Here is a 19,407-nt window from a genome sequence, read left to right as displayed (position 1 = left end):
CCAAACAACCGGCTTCTGTCCACTGTTTTGACATGTTGTTTAGATTCTGGTGTGTGTAATGGTGAATCCAAGTCTCATCCATAGTAATAAATTGATGCACAAAATCAGTTTTATTCTTGTTAAAACACTCCAAGCACTGTTCAGAGATTTTCATGCGAGTGCATTTTTGATCTGCTGTGAGCAAGCGTGGCTCCCATCTTGTTCAAACCTTTTTCATTTGCAATTCTTCATGCAAAATATATCTCACATGATCCTTTGAAATGCCTATAGTCTCAGCAATTTCACGCACTTTGACTCCCCGGTCATCCAATACCATATAGTGCACTTGATCAATGATTTCTGGTGTTGTTACACTTTTTTGGATGTCTTTCACGTGGATCATCAAGGATGGTATAGCCACATTTAAACTCTGCAGCCCATTTCTTAATTGTCGAAAATGAAAGAGAAGATTCCATAAACTTTTATGAACTTCGAATGAATTTCTTTTGGCATTAAACCTTCTTTTACAAAGAATTTTATAACCGCATGATACTCAATTTTATCCATTTCAAGAGATACAGACAACACTTTTGCTTCAGACAGCTGTATAAAACAAACTACTTGATAGAATAACTTGCAATTTCACATGGATACTTATTACAGATGTACCAACTTAGAAAAAAAAATCTTGCCAATAGTGTTGCCCTCTATGTTCGAGGCCAAGCATTTTTCAGACCACCCTCGTAGCTTTGATGTGGTTAATTTATTTTATTTCATTTATTTATTGTAATTTTATTTGATTTTCACTAGAGGTCAAGCCAGTAGAATAACCATTGATCAAATCATTCTCTTCAGCATACTGTGTGAAATGTAATTTAGCTTGTCTCTGTATACATGTGTGTATACTCCAGATGATGACCTTAATGTGAAGGTTTTTTGTTCATTTTACACATAATTTGTGTAAAATGAACAAAATGTTAGATACATCAATATTGGAATGCTGGCAAGTAGCAAACTAATTTGGAGGAAAATTGCTGAAAGGAAATTATTAATCATGGAAATTTATTCATATAGTACTGTCATAATAGCCTGACCACCTCATGAGGCCACACATCAATAAACGGATGATTTACCTTTGTTGTTCTGCTTCATTCATACTTATTGTATGTAGTGCCTGCATGCATATCAATTTATTCATTATTCCCTGATGATGGCAATTTAACTTTTGTGAAAATATGGGAAAGACATGAGAGGACATAAAAGAATTACTGGAAGTAGCAAAGGATTTTGAGTCTGTTGCTGCAGTATGACAGAGTAGAGATGAGAAAGAGGGACCATAATTGCGAACGAGTCTATGCGTAGGTTATGCAGGAGGAGTGGTGTGGATGTGTGGAGCGAGTTTGATAGGCAAAAGGACTTATACAAGAAAGATGGTTCGCATCTGAATGGATCTGGTTTTCAGAGACTAGAAAACATGTTGTTGAATGAAGTGAAAGTGGATGTGTAAAATCAGGGAAACTGGAGTTTTTTTGGGGGGGGGGGGAAGTTGAGTGGATATGGGGGGGGGGGGTGGGGGGGGGGGGGGGTGGGGGGGGGGGGGGGTGGGGGGGGGGGGGGGTGGGGGGGGGGGGGGGTGGGGGGGGGGGGGGGTGGGGGGGGGGGGGGGTGGGGGGGGGGGGGGGTGGGGGGGGGGGGGGGTGGGGGGGGGGGGGGGTGGGGGGGGGGGGGGGTGGGGGGGGGGGGGGGTGGGGGGGGGGGGGGGTGGGGGGGGGGGGGGGTGGGGGGGGGGGGGGGTGGGGGGGGGGGGGGGTGGGGGGGGGGGGGGGTGGGGGGGGGGGGGGGTGGGGGGGGGGGGGGGTGGGGGGGGGGGGGGGTGGGGGGGGGGGGGGGTGGGGGGGGGGGGGGGTGGGGGGGGGGGGGGGTGGGGGGGGGGGGGGGTGGGGGGGGGGGGGGGTGGGGGGGGGGGGGGGTGGGGGGGGGGGGGGGTGGGGGGGGGGGGGGGTGGGGGGGGGGGGGGGTGGGGGGGGGGGGGGGTGGGGGGGGGGGGGGGTGGGGGGGAATAGAAGAGCATTAAGCTTACCTGTGTAGTCCTTTTGGTCAGTCGCATTTTCCTTATCTGCTTTGGTGATAACTATTTCTTTATTATTCCTCATTTCCTGCAGAGCTTTATATTCCTTGTTGGATATGTTGGTTTTTGGTAGTCTTGCTTTGGAGAGAACACAAGCTCCAGTCTTAGACTGTTGGCGATTTGATTTGGAAGGTGGTGGATTCCACGTTCGATCTGGATCATAACATCCTCACTACGTATTTTTCTGGGAGCAATGCCGAAGTTGTGACCACGTGAAAGCGCGTTGAGTGCTTCAGACTTCAGGGTGACTGAAGAAAGGTTGATTACGGTGTTGGTAGGAAGTTTTAGATTGACGGTAGAGTTCTTTTTTAATTTTTCGAATTTTTTCATCTGTCGACCTCGTATTTTTTCAATTTCTTTGTCTGCAGCGGTACATGAAACGACATGTAAAATTGACCAAAGTTCGTGATTTAAAGTGCACGAAAGCTCTTCTTCAAAAGCACAAATAGCTTTGTTAATATCTGCTAAGAGAAACCGCATAGCGGCGATTTGTTCCTGCAGCAAAGTGTAGCTATGGTTATATATACAGACAGCTTTTTGTGAAACAAAACGGTGTTTGAATTTTACACAATTCGGGATTACCTGATTATCCTGGCAGCATTTTAGGAAAGTTGGGTTCACCACTCTCCTCACCCTTGGCCAATTTCTTTATGGAGACCTTTGAAAAAAAAAAGCCTCAGCCTCTGCCCCATAAAAACCAACCATATGGCTTTGCTACGTTGATGATGTGTTTGCTATTTGGCCACATGGCTCTGATACACTCCTCTCCTTAACACACTTAAACAACCAGAATCAAGTTCATCCTTGAAAAAGAGAAAAACAACAGCCTAGACACACTAGTCACCTGCCAGCCTGATGGAACCTTGGTTTTCTCAGTTTATAGAAAACCCACCCATACAGGCAGGTACATCCACTAACAATCTCACACCCCCCCTCACAACAATATGGAGTGGTGAAAACACTATACAACAGGACTAAACTAATCTATTCAAATGACCAGGCCCTAATCACTGAACTAAATCACATGCTTAACACTGTCTCAGCCAATGGCTATCCTGAAAAAAAAATCCAAAAAATACTAAAACCAGATATCCACAACCCACCTTCCCCCCCCTTTCACAAAAAAGATTACTCTAAATCCATCACCATTCCCTACATCCGAGGTACCTCGGAAAAAATTACCAGAATCTTCAAAAAACATGACTTGACCTCCTGTTACAGACCATACAGAAAATTGGCATCCCTTATCCACTCCACTAAAGACCAACCACTTCCCCTAGACCTACCTGGTGTATACCAGGTCCCTTGCAGCTGTAAACTGCAAGGGTTTACTTTGGCCAAACAGGCAGGGCAGCGAACATCAGAATTTCGGAACACAAAGACTACATCCGTTTTCACAAGTACAGCTATTCTGGTCTTGCAGACCATGCTCTGGATACACGCCACAGAATACGGTGGAAGAAAGCTACAGTAATACACCGTAGCAAATACAAATTCAAAAGACTATTTATGGAATCAGCCTCAGCCCTAAGAAACTCTCCAAACCTCAACAAATTTGGTTCTATGAGACTGACCCCAAATTTGGGAGGCTTACATCAGCAGACCTTCAACCCAACGTCCCCAAGAACATCTACTTAGCCCGCTAGAGGGCACCATCAGGACGTTTAAGAGAACAATAGCTTCATCACTTCATTCTTAGTTACTGTGTTGTAGTGCCTACATACATGTGCCTTTTTTTTATAAGTTCTTTTTGAAGATGGCAACGTGACGTTGCCGAAATATCGGAAATATTTATTAAAGTATAATTTAATTTATATTTGTATCTACGTTGTCAACTCCTTAAGTGATTTAGTAATGCATAACCAACGTATAAGCCTGTCTACGAGAAGTATTTTTACCTCTGAGAAAGTTTCGCTTAACAAAGTAATTTCATGGAAAGCATCCTCTTCATTAATCGAGATATAACTGTGTGTGTGTGTGTGTGTGTGTGTGTGTGTGTGTGTGTGTGTGTGTGTGTGTGTGTGTGTGTGTGTGTGTGTGTGTTTAGAGTAAATATTTTAATATTTTTATAATTGAGGTTCATTCGTTTGGAATTTACAAGTGATCTTTGAAGTCAATGCACTATTACAGATACAAATCTAAAACATTCTAACCAAAATAAATAAAAAATAGAAAAGACAGGAGGATTAAACTGATACCTAAAGGAGGCTCCATGATAGAAGTGGCCATACCACCTTAGATTAGCTCTTCTCACACATTGCTGAATGTTATGTCAAGTGCATTCCTAATATTCTTATGGATATTAGGAATGAACTATTTCTAATTCAGCTCTCAGATCCATAAGTTAAAACTGGTCTGAACAGTGTCCTGTATATGGTTTGTTTAGTATTTGACTAATTCCTTTCTTATTCCATATAAAATATATATAGTTGATGTCCTACTCTTTCAGCTTTGCTTATTCTGTTGTATGTTTCCATGCGTTTTTTTTTTTTATGATCTTACACATGAACGGTCACAAAAACACAAAAAGTGCCATGTGTGGGCATGCAATCAAGGAGAGAGAAATAATCCATTAATAAGTTTCTTAAAGAGTTGGGGATGATACTCATTGGGAAAATCCGTTTGGGCAAGATTGTTCCAAATAAAAAAAGTTAGATGGAATGAAGAAACATGAGAAGTTTATTGGATATGTTTAGATTTAGACAGTGTATGAGTGGCTGCTCTAGTTATTACAGGATTAGAAGAAACAGGAGGAATGGCAGTCGCCTGTAGAGTGAAAACCATGAAAGTACCTATAGAAAAGGCATAATGCAGAAAGAGAGTGCCTATGAGAAAGTGGCTGAAGGAAGTAAGTGAGAGAGGATCACTGTCTTATCAAAAGTAAGTGAGAATGAAGTATGATTTTTCTGGAGGGTAATAAGATAAGCTTGAGTTTTAATAGCATTGAAATTCACTAAGTTGTTTTCATCCCATTTGAGAAAAGTGAGGAGATCAGTATTTAAGTAACTGGTTATGGAAGATCTTCAGGCTATAATCATTTTAGGATTATGGGGTTTCTTGAATGAAGAAGAGGCATCAGCAAAACTATGAACAGGATTTAGTTTTGACATCTTCTATTAAAATTGTGCTGTCTTAATAGCTATGTTGTTTTAGTGAAAATGAAAGTAAAAATCTAATCTTGTTCTATACATTTCTCCATTTAGGATGCAATTGATTTTGCCCATTTTCATACTCTGTGATTTTATTGCAAATTTATTACAGCTGTTATTCAATTATTTAGGGAATCCTGAAGCCTTCAAACAGATTTGTTCAGGAGTGTATCATCTGAATAGTGTAAACAGCTAAGTTGAATACTTCCAATTTTGATATCTTAATGTCACCTTCTTCATAAAGTGTGTAAATGTCCACCCTTATCTCACATGTGATTAAACATCAAAATATCTTCTTGTACCTTCTTTAGTTCTAACTGCTGCTTTAGAACTCAAATATAGACTAAGTATTGCTTGACAAAATGTACCATTTACACCATATAATTGTAGCATTTTGAACAGCTTTTGTCATGTGCCTTTTCCAGATCTACAAAATTCAAATATAGATAGTTATTGTTCATTTCCTGGCATTTTTGGTCAAACATCATATATTCAAATTGACTTTCCAGATTTCATGTTTTTGATGGCTTTTTCTACCTCAAGTAATTAACATGTGCTCCTAATTGCATTCCACATGACTATTTTTTTATCACAGTTCTGTTGCTTCATGTTTCATTCAGTAATCTTTCTAAATAATTACACCAGATATCAAGAATATATCTTCAGCTTTCATGTCACTTTCAACATCTCTGGATATCTTTTACAGTACTCTTTCCTCCATTTCAGAGCTTTTTCAATAGAATCCAGAACATTTTGCCACCTTGTTCATATTTATCATCTATATTTTTACTAAAGTCTTTTATGAAGTAAATCATAAATACAGTGTGCTAAAATGGAATCAGATGCATTAATCCAACTTTTCAACATGGTCAAGCAAAAAATGCACAAAGAATGGTTGTTGTGCCTCTGATGATTAACTTTGAAACTTATAACTTTTGGCAAAATATCTGCAGATGTTTTGTCTGTTACTGTGTGTGTGTGTGTGTGTGCGCGCGCGCAGAAAACTAATACGAATTTAAAAAAACTGACAGTTATATCACTGCTGATCTTCATAAAATGAAAATCGCTTGTCATCTTACTATAACAGCAAGTTACTGCTTGGTGATTCTTAAAAATCAATAGTGATATGTTCAATATATCTCAGCAATTCCAATGGGGTCAATACTGACATCCTCTCTTTGGAGTCAATCAACCTGAAAAAGGAGTTGAATGGATCAATGGTAAATTATAATATAATGAATATAAAAACATATGACTTAAAAATGCAATTTTGAACATTGGTCTTCACATTTGTACAGTTTTGGTTTTCACAATTTAGTGAAAGAAATAACCTGAATTGCAAACTATAACAGCACCATTTTTGTAAACTTTCCCCAGTTTTTAACTTATGACAGTTAGGTTCAGTCATATTAATAATTTATTGAGAAAAACAAGAAACAGGGAAAAACATATCAGAATATGGAAGACACAAGAAGAAACGGAGTAATTTTAGCCCAGCATATTGCAAAACATCAAGCACAACTATCTAATTAAATGGTAATAAAACAAACAATAATTATCATTATTGTTGTAATAACAAGTAATTGCTATTACAAACTGATTTTTACTTACTTCCATAATATTTTATAATTTTAATAAATAAATTGAAAAATATTAAGAAATTTTTCTTATAATCAAGCAATCAAGTCAAAATGTATTTTTGGATTTTTTTTGGGGGGGGTCTGTGAGGAAGAGAATGGACGGGTTGAGAATCCCCGGTATATCTCATTCCAGTTACGTTAAAAGTAGTAATAACATTTATCCCACTTGTGTTATTCCCTTACTGGTTTTTGCTACTTCTGTAATTCTGTCAGTCATTACTACATAACTGGCCAGTAATTTTATTTTAATTTCTGAGCCAGGATGTCATTAACTTATGCAGAGAACTTCCTATGAAAAAAAAAAAAAAAAAAAAATAGCTATTTAGTTCTGTTCAATAAGCATTCACTATTATAAGCTAATTACATAATTACCAATATCTTCACAAAGTCCATCTTCTCCAATCAGTATTCGATGTAATACTGGATCACCCCATGGGTCATATATCGCCATAACCAAAACTGCACAAAGACGAATTGATCCACTCACAAGAAGTCCCATTATTTGGCTGCATTGTGTTAAAGCCCTTGCCAAGCCTCTCTTCTGTGATGAACTTACTTTTGACCAATGGCTGGACAACACTGTTAGAGCACTTTCCCTACAAAAGTAAAATATAATCAGAAGCTAATCAGTGAACTCAACCAGAAAGCATCATTACACTGCTGAAGATCGTTAAAGAACACAACAGTGCTACATAATACAGCAGCTAGTAAATAAATACAAATCTCTTAAATTTTAATTTAAATATTAGCATTCAGGATTAATACCAGAATCATATACAGTAAAACCTTATCAAAATGAACCAATAGGAGGCGAAGATATGGACACCTTAGCATGCATGCCACCTATTAGGTTTGGCTAGGGACTCGTAGTATGGTGGCAGGCATATTCCCGTAAGCTCTCTGGTAAAATTTTGCACGAAACTTCTATAGTTTCTGTAGTCAGCTTTGAAATGATGTTGGATTTAATATCCATTTAATTTGTATAACATAAAATAATATTTAAATACCTATCAGCAAACAGTTTACCAACCAGTCCCCCTTCTCCCCATAACATGACAGGTTGCAAAACCTTAACCACTTGCGCATGTGAGAAAATAGTTGAGAAGAAAGAAGAGACTTATTGATATGTTTTTTGAACTAACTGGAAGGTACTGTTGCAGAGCACAGTAGTAGATGATGAGAAGTCGTTTCAGGAAGGTTGAAGCTGTCTGATGAGGAAGTAAAAAAATGACGTGAGCCAGAACAGCATTAATGAAAATTGTTGCAGAAGAGACAGAAGGAGAAAACAGTATATCTTTGAAATAGACTGGGGTGAGTATGTCTGTGAGAGGAGAACACCAATTAACTGAATCACCCTCTTATATGTAAGAATAATAGTCCGAAGTAGGCCAGATTTGAAAAGAACATCCAGATTTTTTTTTTTTTTTTTTTTTGTAGAGATGCTTATGATGTGCATATGCAACAAGAGGCTAGAGGAGAAAAGAGTGTCTTTGGAGAGAATGAAATTATTATTATTGCATGGATGCCTCCATGAAGTCATATGACTCCATGTGGGAGACCCAAACTATCAACACATCTATCATACCTCTCCTTGAAACCATTAACAGACAAAGCACTCACAACTGACTCACTCATTCACAAGCAAAAAATCCTATAAAAGTAACTTCAATATTTCTATCATATCCACTTCCCCCCCCCCCCTATCAACCAACTCTTACAATCCGTGGACCCTCAATCTATCCTCACGGGGAGCAGTCTACAGATCATTTATCACCTTGCCTCTGGATTCTTTCCAGCACTTCTCATCCTGAAGAAACCCAGATGACCATACCAGAGTATAGTAATCCAGATGTGGTTGTATAAAGACTTCATAAAGAGGAATGATAACTCTCCTATCTCTGCTTGTGTGTTCAATAACCAAGTAATCCTGTGAGTCACATTGGCTACTTTAGCAATATGCCCTCTAAACTTCAACTCTATCTGCTATAACCCCAAAATCCCTGGCTTCATAATTTCCTGGAGTACAGTTCCCTCAATGTAATACACAGCCTTTGTATCTCAAAAAGCATAACTTGACACTTTTCCATATCAAATTGATATCCATTACGTTTTGCCCATACTGTCAGCCTATTCGAAAATCATCCTGCAAGCTTTCTATGTTATCTATTAACTATTATTCTACCCAACTTTGCATCATCAGCAAACAACAATATTCCCCTTCAAATTATTTCCTATATCATTTATGTACAAATTAAATAGAAGTGGTCCAAGCATAGATCCCTGCAGCACACCACTAGTCACTTGCCTTATCCTAGATTCTGCTCCTCCATATACTATTTTTTGATATCTGTCCATGAGCCAATCTTGTCCACAGAACCAGTGTCTATCCACCCCCATTTGTTCTAATTTGCATAGCAGAGATTCATGCGATATTCTTTCAAATGCCTTTGCAAAATTAAGCAGAAACCACAGTGTAGCCATTCCCATCATCCAACTCAGCTGTCACTATTATGAAAAACAAACTTAATAGATTACTAAGGCATGATCATCACTTCGCAAAACCATGCTGCTGTAAACTGTTGTGCTATTACTTCTTGCTTATAAAGCCTGCTATAGAAGCTGTTTGGTTACTGTGCTTTTGAAATACCATTATTCTAATTAGCAGTGCACACCTCGTAACCTTTCTTGCTTATACTATTGCATACTATGTTTATCTACCTTTCGCACTATGAGTCTGATGCCTATGGATACTAGAAATTTTTTTTTTTTTTTTTGAGACTGCGTCACTAATATCTTTTAATTGGCATAAAACTCAGTAATACAGCTGGTTGATTTCTCTCTCTAACACAAATTCCTTCAGTAAAACTTTACACAAACAGTCATGGTCTATTTGCACTTAACTATACTCTTCGGCTATCTCACTTGGTTTCCCGCTCACAAGTCCGATTATTTTTAGAAACAGTGCATTGTAAAATAAAAGATCAGGCAGCACCACTCTTTTAACAGATAATTAAAACACATTAATATGAAATATACATGAATCAAACGACAAGGAAATTGCTTTCTCTACCCATCTATAAAATCTTTACCAATTTATTAAAACTCTTTTACTTCAACACTAAATAATCTCTTTAACTCGAAAACTTATTTACTCTCTGCTTACAAATTCAACTTATTAAAGTTCTAGTTTACTCGCAAAGAGGTTATTTTTAAAAATTTGATATAGACTTCTAACATGCCAACTGACTCTCTTATGGACACTTCTTATTACTATTAAACTAATTCTTAATAGTCCATCTACAACATATCTCCTAGATTATATGAGAAAATGTACAAAAGGATGGAACTTACAGAGGCTCTGTACACATTCAGTCAAGAATCTTGCACTGAAATCTTTATGGCATTTCTTTCATCTCAGATCTCGAGCTTCCTTCAGGAGTGTCTGACATCAGCAATATCTCTTCAGAAATTAGCGGGCTGTGGACTGCAACCTGCGATACTCGTACAGCTCCAGCAAAAGGTTGATCTCCCACGGCAAAAAGGAAAAAATTCCGAGCGAAACTGCTTCGGGTGTTTACATTGGCTTTTCTCCTCTGGCTTGGGCTTGCCATAATGCCTGGATGACTGGCTTTTCTATCTGCCGCCGACTGGCTCTCTCTCGACTGCCTGCTGGGTTCCCGCTCACTGCCGGCGACTGGAAGCTCCCTATGCTTGGCTCAGTCCCTTTTTATTACGCCTTCTCTGAGACCTCGCATGAAGGGTTGTAACCCCCGAATTCTTCGGCATGACTCTTTCATCTTTTAAGTTTGACCCGCTCTTTGTTCTCCTCCATGCACTCTTTTGATCATACGTTGCCGGGCAGCGGAAACTTGTTTGAACCTTTCAGATCTCTCAGGCACTGACTTTGGAGGTGTTTATGCGCAAAGCTTGTAAGCAACTTTCTCATACACAGCTATTATACAAAGTTCCAGTGGCAAAACTTTGTTTTTGACATTCTAAAATATTCTTGTTAAAGGAGTAAATACAGTTAATTCCCATAGGGTTATTTACAATAATATCTAGCATAAAACATACAGAGACAAACAAGGTTATTGTTGTAACATTCTCATGGGACTTGACCTCTGTAAAAATCGATCTAAAGCGCTTTCTAAGTTACATCGAGTTTTTACACTGCCCCTCAGAGTATCATATTCTTATCCACTCATTCGTGAATTCTCTTTCTGACCAACTTTTCCTGTACATTTACCAATCCTGAAATACTGACTGAACTTGATCCTAGACTTGGATCCTCTTTTATACAAAGGAATTATTTTGCTGGAGCTGAGACTTAAAGAGCCTAGCCAAAGTCATCAATAGTTCCCCTGTACATTCATGTAAAACGTAAGCTGATATTATCCATCCAATCCCAGAGCTGTATTTGTTGCATTCAGATTCTGCAATACCCTAAGTTGTTATGTTGGCTCCACGCATAAAAGGTCAGAGACTACAGTGTCATGTGTGGGAAAGTGATTAAGGAGAAGGTGTAGCCTGTTGATATGTTTCTTAAAGAGCAGGAGGTTATGCTCAGTAGGAAAAACACTATGGGGAGATTGTTCCAAAGAATAGAGGTGGACAGCATCAAACAAGATGATGAGAGGTTAGTTCTGTGTGTTCAAAGCTGGACAGTGTTATGGGTGTTGCCCAACAGCTGCTCTAGTTATTCTATGGTTAGAAGAAAAGTTGAGAAATGGTAGCACCCAATTCAGAGGAGCAATGTCCATGAATGTCTCTTTCCTTAAGGGTTCATATTTAAGAATTTAGGGACACAAAACACATGTGTTGAAATGGTTATTCTACTAATTATCAATGAAATAACACTTCACGTTTCGACCCCTGTATCGAGGTCATCATCAGAAGGATATGTGTATAGGAACGAAGCTACATGCTGTTGCACTCTATAAAGGTAAATTAAATCTATGTTGTTAACTAATCTTTTTCTTAGCCTGACCTCTAATGATAAAAAAATAAATAAAATAAAAAATAAAATAAATAAATGAAAACTACAATAAACTCTGCTAAAGTCCTCATGTACTAAGATTCTTCTGGAATTGTACAGTTCATATTGTTATACAACGATTTTCTTCTGGATTTGTACAGTTCAGCTTGTTATTGAATGTTCCAGAAAAAAAAAAAAAAACTTCACCAAGTCTTCTTGTATTGAGATTTTTCTTTGTGGTTGCAGATGGGTCAGTCACATTCTTGAAATGGTTAGACCATCATTTTTATTCAGATTTGGATTATGTTTGAGCATTTCATATGCCTCTTGGAATTTCCTCTCGAACCAGTTTTGGTGCTGTGTAGGGACTCGGTACCTGTCCAATCAATTCGGTGGTATGTTTGGAGTGTGTGGTCAGAAAGGCCGGTTTTTCCAAAATGTGGGTATTTAATATGTCGTTTGTGTTCATCCTTCCTGATTGGGATGGTTCGCCCTGTTTCCCCTATGTATGGTATGTTATATATGCGTTGTATTTTGTAAACCCCTGGGTGGGCTAGGTGTAGCAGAGGATCAGCCAAAAAATTAGCTGATTAGTATATGACTTTCGTCACCTGATGATGAAAGTCATCTACAACCTGTTCTACTCACTGAGGCATGAAGTGGTCACTGCTGTTTCATCTATAAAGTAGGGTTTCCAGTTTTGATGTTTTGTAAACCCCTGGGTGGGCTAGGTGTAGCAGAGGATCCTTGGAAGAACTGAGTTGGTGTCTTAATTTTGTCAGGGGTTTAAAGGTGGTTTTGATGTTCTATTTGTGTAGTGTTCAGCCTATTTTTTCAGAAATGCCTCTAACATATGGTATGACAATAGCATTCTTGAAATCTTTTTTGTTTTTAGTGGTATCTCTGTGAAGGATCTTGTGGATGGTTTTTTTACTGTATCCATTTTTTATAAAGGTATGGTTGATGATCTCATAGTTCTGGTTAAGAGCTTGTTCATTTGAACAGATAGTTTGAGCTCTGTGTTTAAGGGTGCTTATGACCCCTAGTTTTTGTGTTGGGTGGTGGTAAGAATTTTTGTGTATGTACTAGCCTGTGTGTGTGTGGGTTTGCAGTAGACTGAGAAGGAGAGACAGCCTGAGGGAAGACGTGTGACAAGTGTGTCTGGAAAGGAAGAGAGCTGTTTTTTTCTATCTCAAAGGTGAATTGGATGCGTTTGTGTTGTTTGTTCAGGTGGCTAAGGAATGTATTTAGTGCTCCATGGCCGTAGAGCCAAATGGTGAAAATATCGTCAACGTACCTGAGCCAAATTTTGGGCTTTAGGCACGCCGACTCTAGAGCTCGTTGCTCAAAGTTTTCCATACATAATTTAGCTATTGGGGGGAGGGGGGACAAAAAGAATACAACTGAATTAATTAAATCTGTTAACACGTGTGCGGAAGAAAAACTTAAAAAACTAATACCTCAGTATGCCAGCGCGCCCAGAATTTATGGCCTGCCAAAAGTACACAAAGCAGACACACCACTACATCTGATTTTGGAAGGAATCGACAGCCCGAATAACCACTTAGCCAAAAAATTAGCACCCACACTCAAGGACTTGGTAGGTCATTCCCCTTCCTACATAAAAAATACACATTTCATAAACAAAATTAAAAACATTACACTCAAAGACCAAGATTTATTAGTCAGCTTTGACATAACTTCCCTTGTCACCAATGTCCCAATCAATGATACTATCTTGCTCTTACAGAACATATTTCTACATGACATAACAGCCCTCTTTGCCCACGTACTCTGCTTTACTCAAGGTATTTCGTGTGGCAAAACAATTTTTACCTTCAAAAACAGAGGACAGCCAAAGGCTCACCACTTTTCTCCCCAATAGCTAACTTTTATATGGAAGACTCTGAGCAATGAGCTCTAGAATTGGCATGCCTAAAGCCCAAAATTTGGGCTTTAGGCAATATTTTTGCCATTTGGCCCCACGGCCGTGAAGCACACATTCCTTAGCCACCTGAACAAACAACACAAATGCATCCAATTCACCTTTGAAATAGAAAAAAACAACTCTCTTCCATTCCTAGACACGCTCGTTACATGTCTTCCCTCAGGCTGTCTCTCCTTCTCAGTCTACCGCAAATTTACACACACACACACACACACAGGCCAGTACACACACAAAACTTCCTATCACCACCCAACACAAAAACTAGGGGTCATAAGCACCCTTACACAGAACTCAAACTATCTGTTCAAATGAACAAGCTCTTAACCAGGAATACGAGATCATCAACCATACCTTTATAAAAAAATGGATATTGTAAAAAAACCATCCACAAGATCCTCCACAGAGATACCACTAAAAACAAAAAAGATTTCAAGAATGCTATTGTCATACCATATGTTAGAGGCATTTCTGAAAAAATAGGCTGAACACTACACAAATAGAACATCAAAACCACCTTTAAACCCCTGACAAAATTAAGACACCAACTCAGTTCTTCCAAGGATCCTCTGCTACACCTAGCCCACCCAGGGGTTTACAAAATACAACGCACATATAACATACCATACATAGGGGAAACAGGGCGAACCATCCCAATCAGGAAGGATGAACACAAACGACATATTAAATACCTACATTTTGGAAAAACCGGCCTTTCTGACCACACACTCCAAACATACCACCGAATTGATTGGACAGGTACCGAGTCCCTACACCGCACCAAAACCTGGTTTGAGAGGAAATTCCAAGAGTCGTGTAATGCTCAAACATAATCCAAATCTGAATAAAAATGATGGTCTAACCATTCCAAGAATGTGGATGACCCATCTGCAACCATCATAGCAACCACAAAGAAAAATCTCAATGCAAGACTTGGTTAAAGAAGGATAAAATTTCTTTAAAGGATTGTCAATTGTTTTAATCCTGTATCATTTCAGAAGATTCCCATCTACATGCTATGCCATCAATGTAAAGAAAGAATTACGTATACTTCTGTCTTTCTAACTGCATCAACCTACATCTTGGTCTTCTTCTGGATCTTTATCTTAGCATCAAACATTCATTTTTCTCTTCTTTTCTCATTCTATTTAAATAACCATACTATCACCTTAGATAAGCTATGCCCACATATCCTAATGTTAGTATCTTGGATATTAGCAATGGCAAGATATTCATTTTTAATGTGATTAGGCCACTGATGCCAAAAAATTTTTGCCAGAACTGTCATGTCTGTGATCTAGTCTCTGATCAACTGTTTTGCATCTTACCAAACTCTCAGATCCATAAGTTAAACATGATTTGAACACAGTCTTGTATATTGCTAGTTTAGTGTTTTGACTCATTTCTCTCTTATTCCATATAAATGTATTCAGTTGATTCCCCACAATGCCAGTTTACTTTCTTCACTAAAATTTATACCTAAATAACTGAAGAATGAAAAAACTGGAAAAGGGTTTGGGATAACCAAAGAAATTTAGCTGCATGTTGTATGGATTTTTAAGCTATAGTTTGATGAGCATGAAAAAGATGAAACAGGTCAATACAGACTAGGCAAATGAAAATATTCCAATTCCAGGAAGTTCAAGAAAGAACATTCTTTTCCCAGTCAATACTTATCCTTAAAATTAGCCCCCCCCCCCCTTTATTTCACCTCTGGTACTGTAATCATAATTCATCTTCCAAGGTTAAATGATCATTGTCACATAAAACTCTAGGTGATTAACATAGTGCATCACTAATTCTTCTGATGATATTAAAAATCCAAGATCTTGTTTCCTCTAGTAAGATCAGATGATTATCGTGCTTTACAATTTTTTTTTCGTTTCCTTTGCTTTTCCTTATTTCTTTAAGTAAATGAGCCATAACACACTCTTCTCTAAGCTATACAGATGCTCTCGAGTGGTGTTTAAGAAGTTTACAGATGATCAGATTATATACAAGACAACGAAGATGACCTTCAAAAATCAGTTTATGAATTAAACAAAATAAGCTAACAATTTAAAAATCTCACGAAAGCAAACAAAAATCATGGCATTTAAAGGTCGGGATCATGTAAAATTCAAAAATAGTTATAGAAAATAAAATAATAGAACAGATGTTTCATCTATAAAGTAGGGTTTCCAGTTTCTATTCTCTCTCTGTTTCTTCTTATATGCAACACAGATGAAGGCTTCCCTGTTTGCAAACTCTATACTGTAATTATTTAACTAGAGAAGCATTTCCGGTTATTTGAGGGTACCCATGGGTGAAATATTGAAAGAAAAAAAAAAAAAAATTTGCTTTAAAGATACTGTTCATAATGCTTCAGGAGACTTCTTGTCAAGTGGCAAATAATCTTACTGCTTACTCCACTAGAAATCAAAGTACAGCAGGTGCAGGGGCAATGCTGAGGCCAGGCTTGGATTAGAATCTGGGCACTCCCTGTGTGAAGTTTAACACACTCTTCTCTAAGCTATACAGATGCCAAACTTCTTAAACACCACTCTCTCGAGTGGTGTTTAAGAAGTTTGGCATCTGTATAGCTTAGAGAAGAGTGTGTTATGGCTCATTTACTTAAAGAAATAAGGAAAAGCAAAGGAAATGAAAAAAAAAATTGTAAAGCATGATAATCATCTGATCTTACTAGAGGGAACAAGATCTTGGATTTTTAATATCATCAGAAGAATTAGTGATGCACTGTGTTAATCACCCAGAGTTTTTAGTTAATCACCCAGTGACATTAATGAAAAATGGATAGTGCTAAGGGACTATCTAGTATAATTTAATGTGTAAGTAAATGCACTGTTGTTTACAACTAGAAGAAAATGTATAGGATAAGTGCCACTTCAAAGCATACCACCTTCCTTACTTGGAGGAAAAATGCCAACTAGACTTCTAGGTTGTATATGACTTTCGTCACCTGATGATGAAAGTCATCTACAACCTGTTCTACTCACTGAGGCATGAAGTGGTCACTGCTGTTTCATCTATATAGTAGGGTTTCCAGTTTCTATTCTCTCTTTCTATTTCTTCTTATATGCAACACAGATGAAGGCCTCCCTGTTTGCAAACCCTACACTGTAATTATTTAACTAGAGAAGCATAGTACCATAGGTGAAATATGGAAAAAAAAAAAGTTTGCTTTAAAGATACTGTTCATAATGTTTCAGGAGGCTTCTTGTCAAGTGGCAAATAATCTTACTGCTTACTCCAACTAGAAATCAGAGTATATCAGGTGCAATGCTGAGGCCAGGCTTGGATTAGAATCTGGGCACTCCGTGTCAGAGTCATAATCACGAGTCCTTGACACGTGATTTGACTCCACGAGTCCAATGCTCTATAAATTTTCTTAATGCATCATTCGCTATCATGAAAGACAGAAGGACATGAACTTTGCCAACATCTTGGGATTCAATTCTAAATGAATTACATCCACCATCACTTATAGTCATTGAAAACCTGATACAACACTAAACCTCAAATGGCATCATATGCAACTATATCTCACCTAAGCTATTTACTTACATCATACACAAGGAATTATCATGCCTTTCACAAGGAATTATCAGACCAGAAATTTCCTTTGTGTGATTTCCTTCGGCTCAAGATTTACTTGCCTTGCTTCACTGCCTTAATTTTCTGCTTCTACTACTCTCCTAACTCTGATGACTTTACAGACTTATTTCACTATATCTCTGAAAGTTGATCACATACAGCCTAATTATTCTAATAATGAGATAATCCTTCAATGTTCATAATGCAGACCAGTTTCCCTTATCCAACTTCATACACAAAGTTGGAAGACAAGCTGAACTGTCTGCTGTCAGTAATGATTTAAGTCAAAGCCGGCCTGGTTGCCAAGTGGTTAGCATATCCGCTCTCCAGCCAAAAGGGTGTGGGTTCGAATCCCACTGCAGGCATGGATGTTTGTGATTGTCTATGAAAATACTAGTGGTGGTGGTCGGCAGTAGATGGCATTGGTGTATACGATGATGGTAGTTGCAGTTGGTGGATTGGTTAAGTGGTGGAGATGGAGAGTTGTAGAGCAGGTGCCCTCCCTCGACGAGTCTTTGGACTCCCTGGAGGTGTTATATAATAATAAATTGCTTACCAATCCACCAGAATTTCAGATAATCAGATCTTGAAAAATGTGCTAGTCTGTGAAAATTTTCAGTTGACAAGTTAAAAAAAAAAAAAATCAGAAGAGATAGTTTCGTAAAGTTTTTTTTGAATGTTTCTTACTTATCGCATTTCATGAGGAATGATGATCATTACAAATGCCTGTTTTGTTGCTTATCAACCAGTGAGAGGATTTTTTTTGAATGTTTCTTACTTATCGCATTTCATGAGGAATGATGATCATTACAAATGCCTGTTTTGTTGCTTATCAACCAGTGAGAGGATAAGGTGCATGCATCATTTTATATCTAATACAGCACTCAATCATTTTGCTGTGAAACATACATGCAGAGGACAATTGTAATTAGCTTTTTCTTATCTGATGATGGAATGTGCAGAATTTGTTCATTAACAGTGGATATTAAAACTTGGATTCATAACTCCCTTTCAAAACAGTTAAAACATTATAAATTATGGAATGAAAGAATAATAGAAGCTAGGATAAAAATAGATAGAGGCTATTTAACAATAATTGGTTTATATGCCCCAGAAGAAGGAAGAGAACAGGATAATATTGATTTTTATAATCAGCTACAAAACATATATAATAAAATAAATAAAAATGACTACATAATTTTAGCAGGAGACTTAAATGCAAGAATTGGAAACACGAAAATTAATAATAATATAGGAATACATGGAGAACACACTCTAAACAGAAATGGTAAAAAATTGATTGACTTTGTAGTTTATAATAACCTAAAAATAATGAATTCCTTCTATAAACATAAAGACATACATAAATATACTTGGGCAGCAAGAGGATGGAAATCAATATTTGATTACTTCATATTAAATGAAAAGACATCAAAATTTTCACTAGATGTTAGAGTTCACAGAGGATATGAAATAAGCAGTGACCACTTCCTTGTTAAAATAAAATTAAGATTACCACCTAAATGGCTACAAGTAACAAGAACAGAAAGAAAAATTGAAACATTTGCTTATAAAACTAGACTATTGAATGACACAAATGTACAATGGCTATATGAACAAAGAATTAACCAATATCTAGATAAAATAAAACAAAATGAAGAAATAGAAATAGAATGGCTTAATATAAAAACGATACTAAATGCAGCAGCAAATGAAAGCTTAGGAAAGACCAAAAAATTCAATAAAAGAAAAAAACTGAAGATCTGGGATGATACAATCAAAGAAATAATTAAAAAGAAAAAAGAAGCCTATCACAAATGGTTAAGCAGTAAAAGATTAGAAGATGAAATAGAATATAAAAGAATAAGAGCCATAGCTAAAAGAGAAGTCAGAAAAAGTCAGAGAATCATGGAATAAATTTGTTTCTAATTTAGAACATTATTTATATAAAATAAGACCCAATGTATATAAGATTTTGAAACACCTAAATGCAGATA

General features: G+C 37.6%; 1 protein-coding gene across 1 annotated transcript in view; it reads right to left on the bottom strand.

The window, feature by feature from the left end:
* LOC150109271 (uncharacterized) overlaps positions 1 to 19,407 on the bottom strand; it is a 226,877-nt gene that overhangs the window by 138,712 nt on the left and 68,758 nt on the right. Inside the window, exon 3 of the mRNA XM_090402004.1 lies at positions 7,269 to 7,492. Within this exon, the coding sequence (XP_090258130.1) occupies positions 7,269 to 7,492 (224 nt within the window). The remainder of the gene's footprint in view (positions 1 to 7,268; positions 7,493 to 19,407) is intronic.

The sequence above is a fragment of the Typopeltis vanoorti genome, chromosome 2, assembly GCF_054136105.1.
Source record: "Typopeltis vanoorti isolate ZY-2024b chromosome 2, IOZ_Tvanoo_1.0, whole genome shotgun sequence".
Lineage (NCBI taxonomy): Eukaryota > Metazoa > Arthropoda > Arachnida > Uropygi > Thelyphonidae > Typopeltis > Typopeltis vanoorti.
The sequence above is the reverse complement of the archived record's forward strand: the minus strand, read 5'-3'. Positions and strand labels throughout refer to the sequence as shown.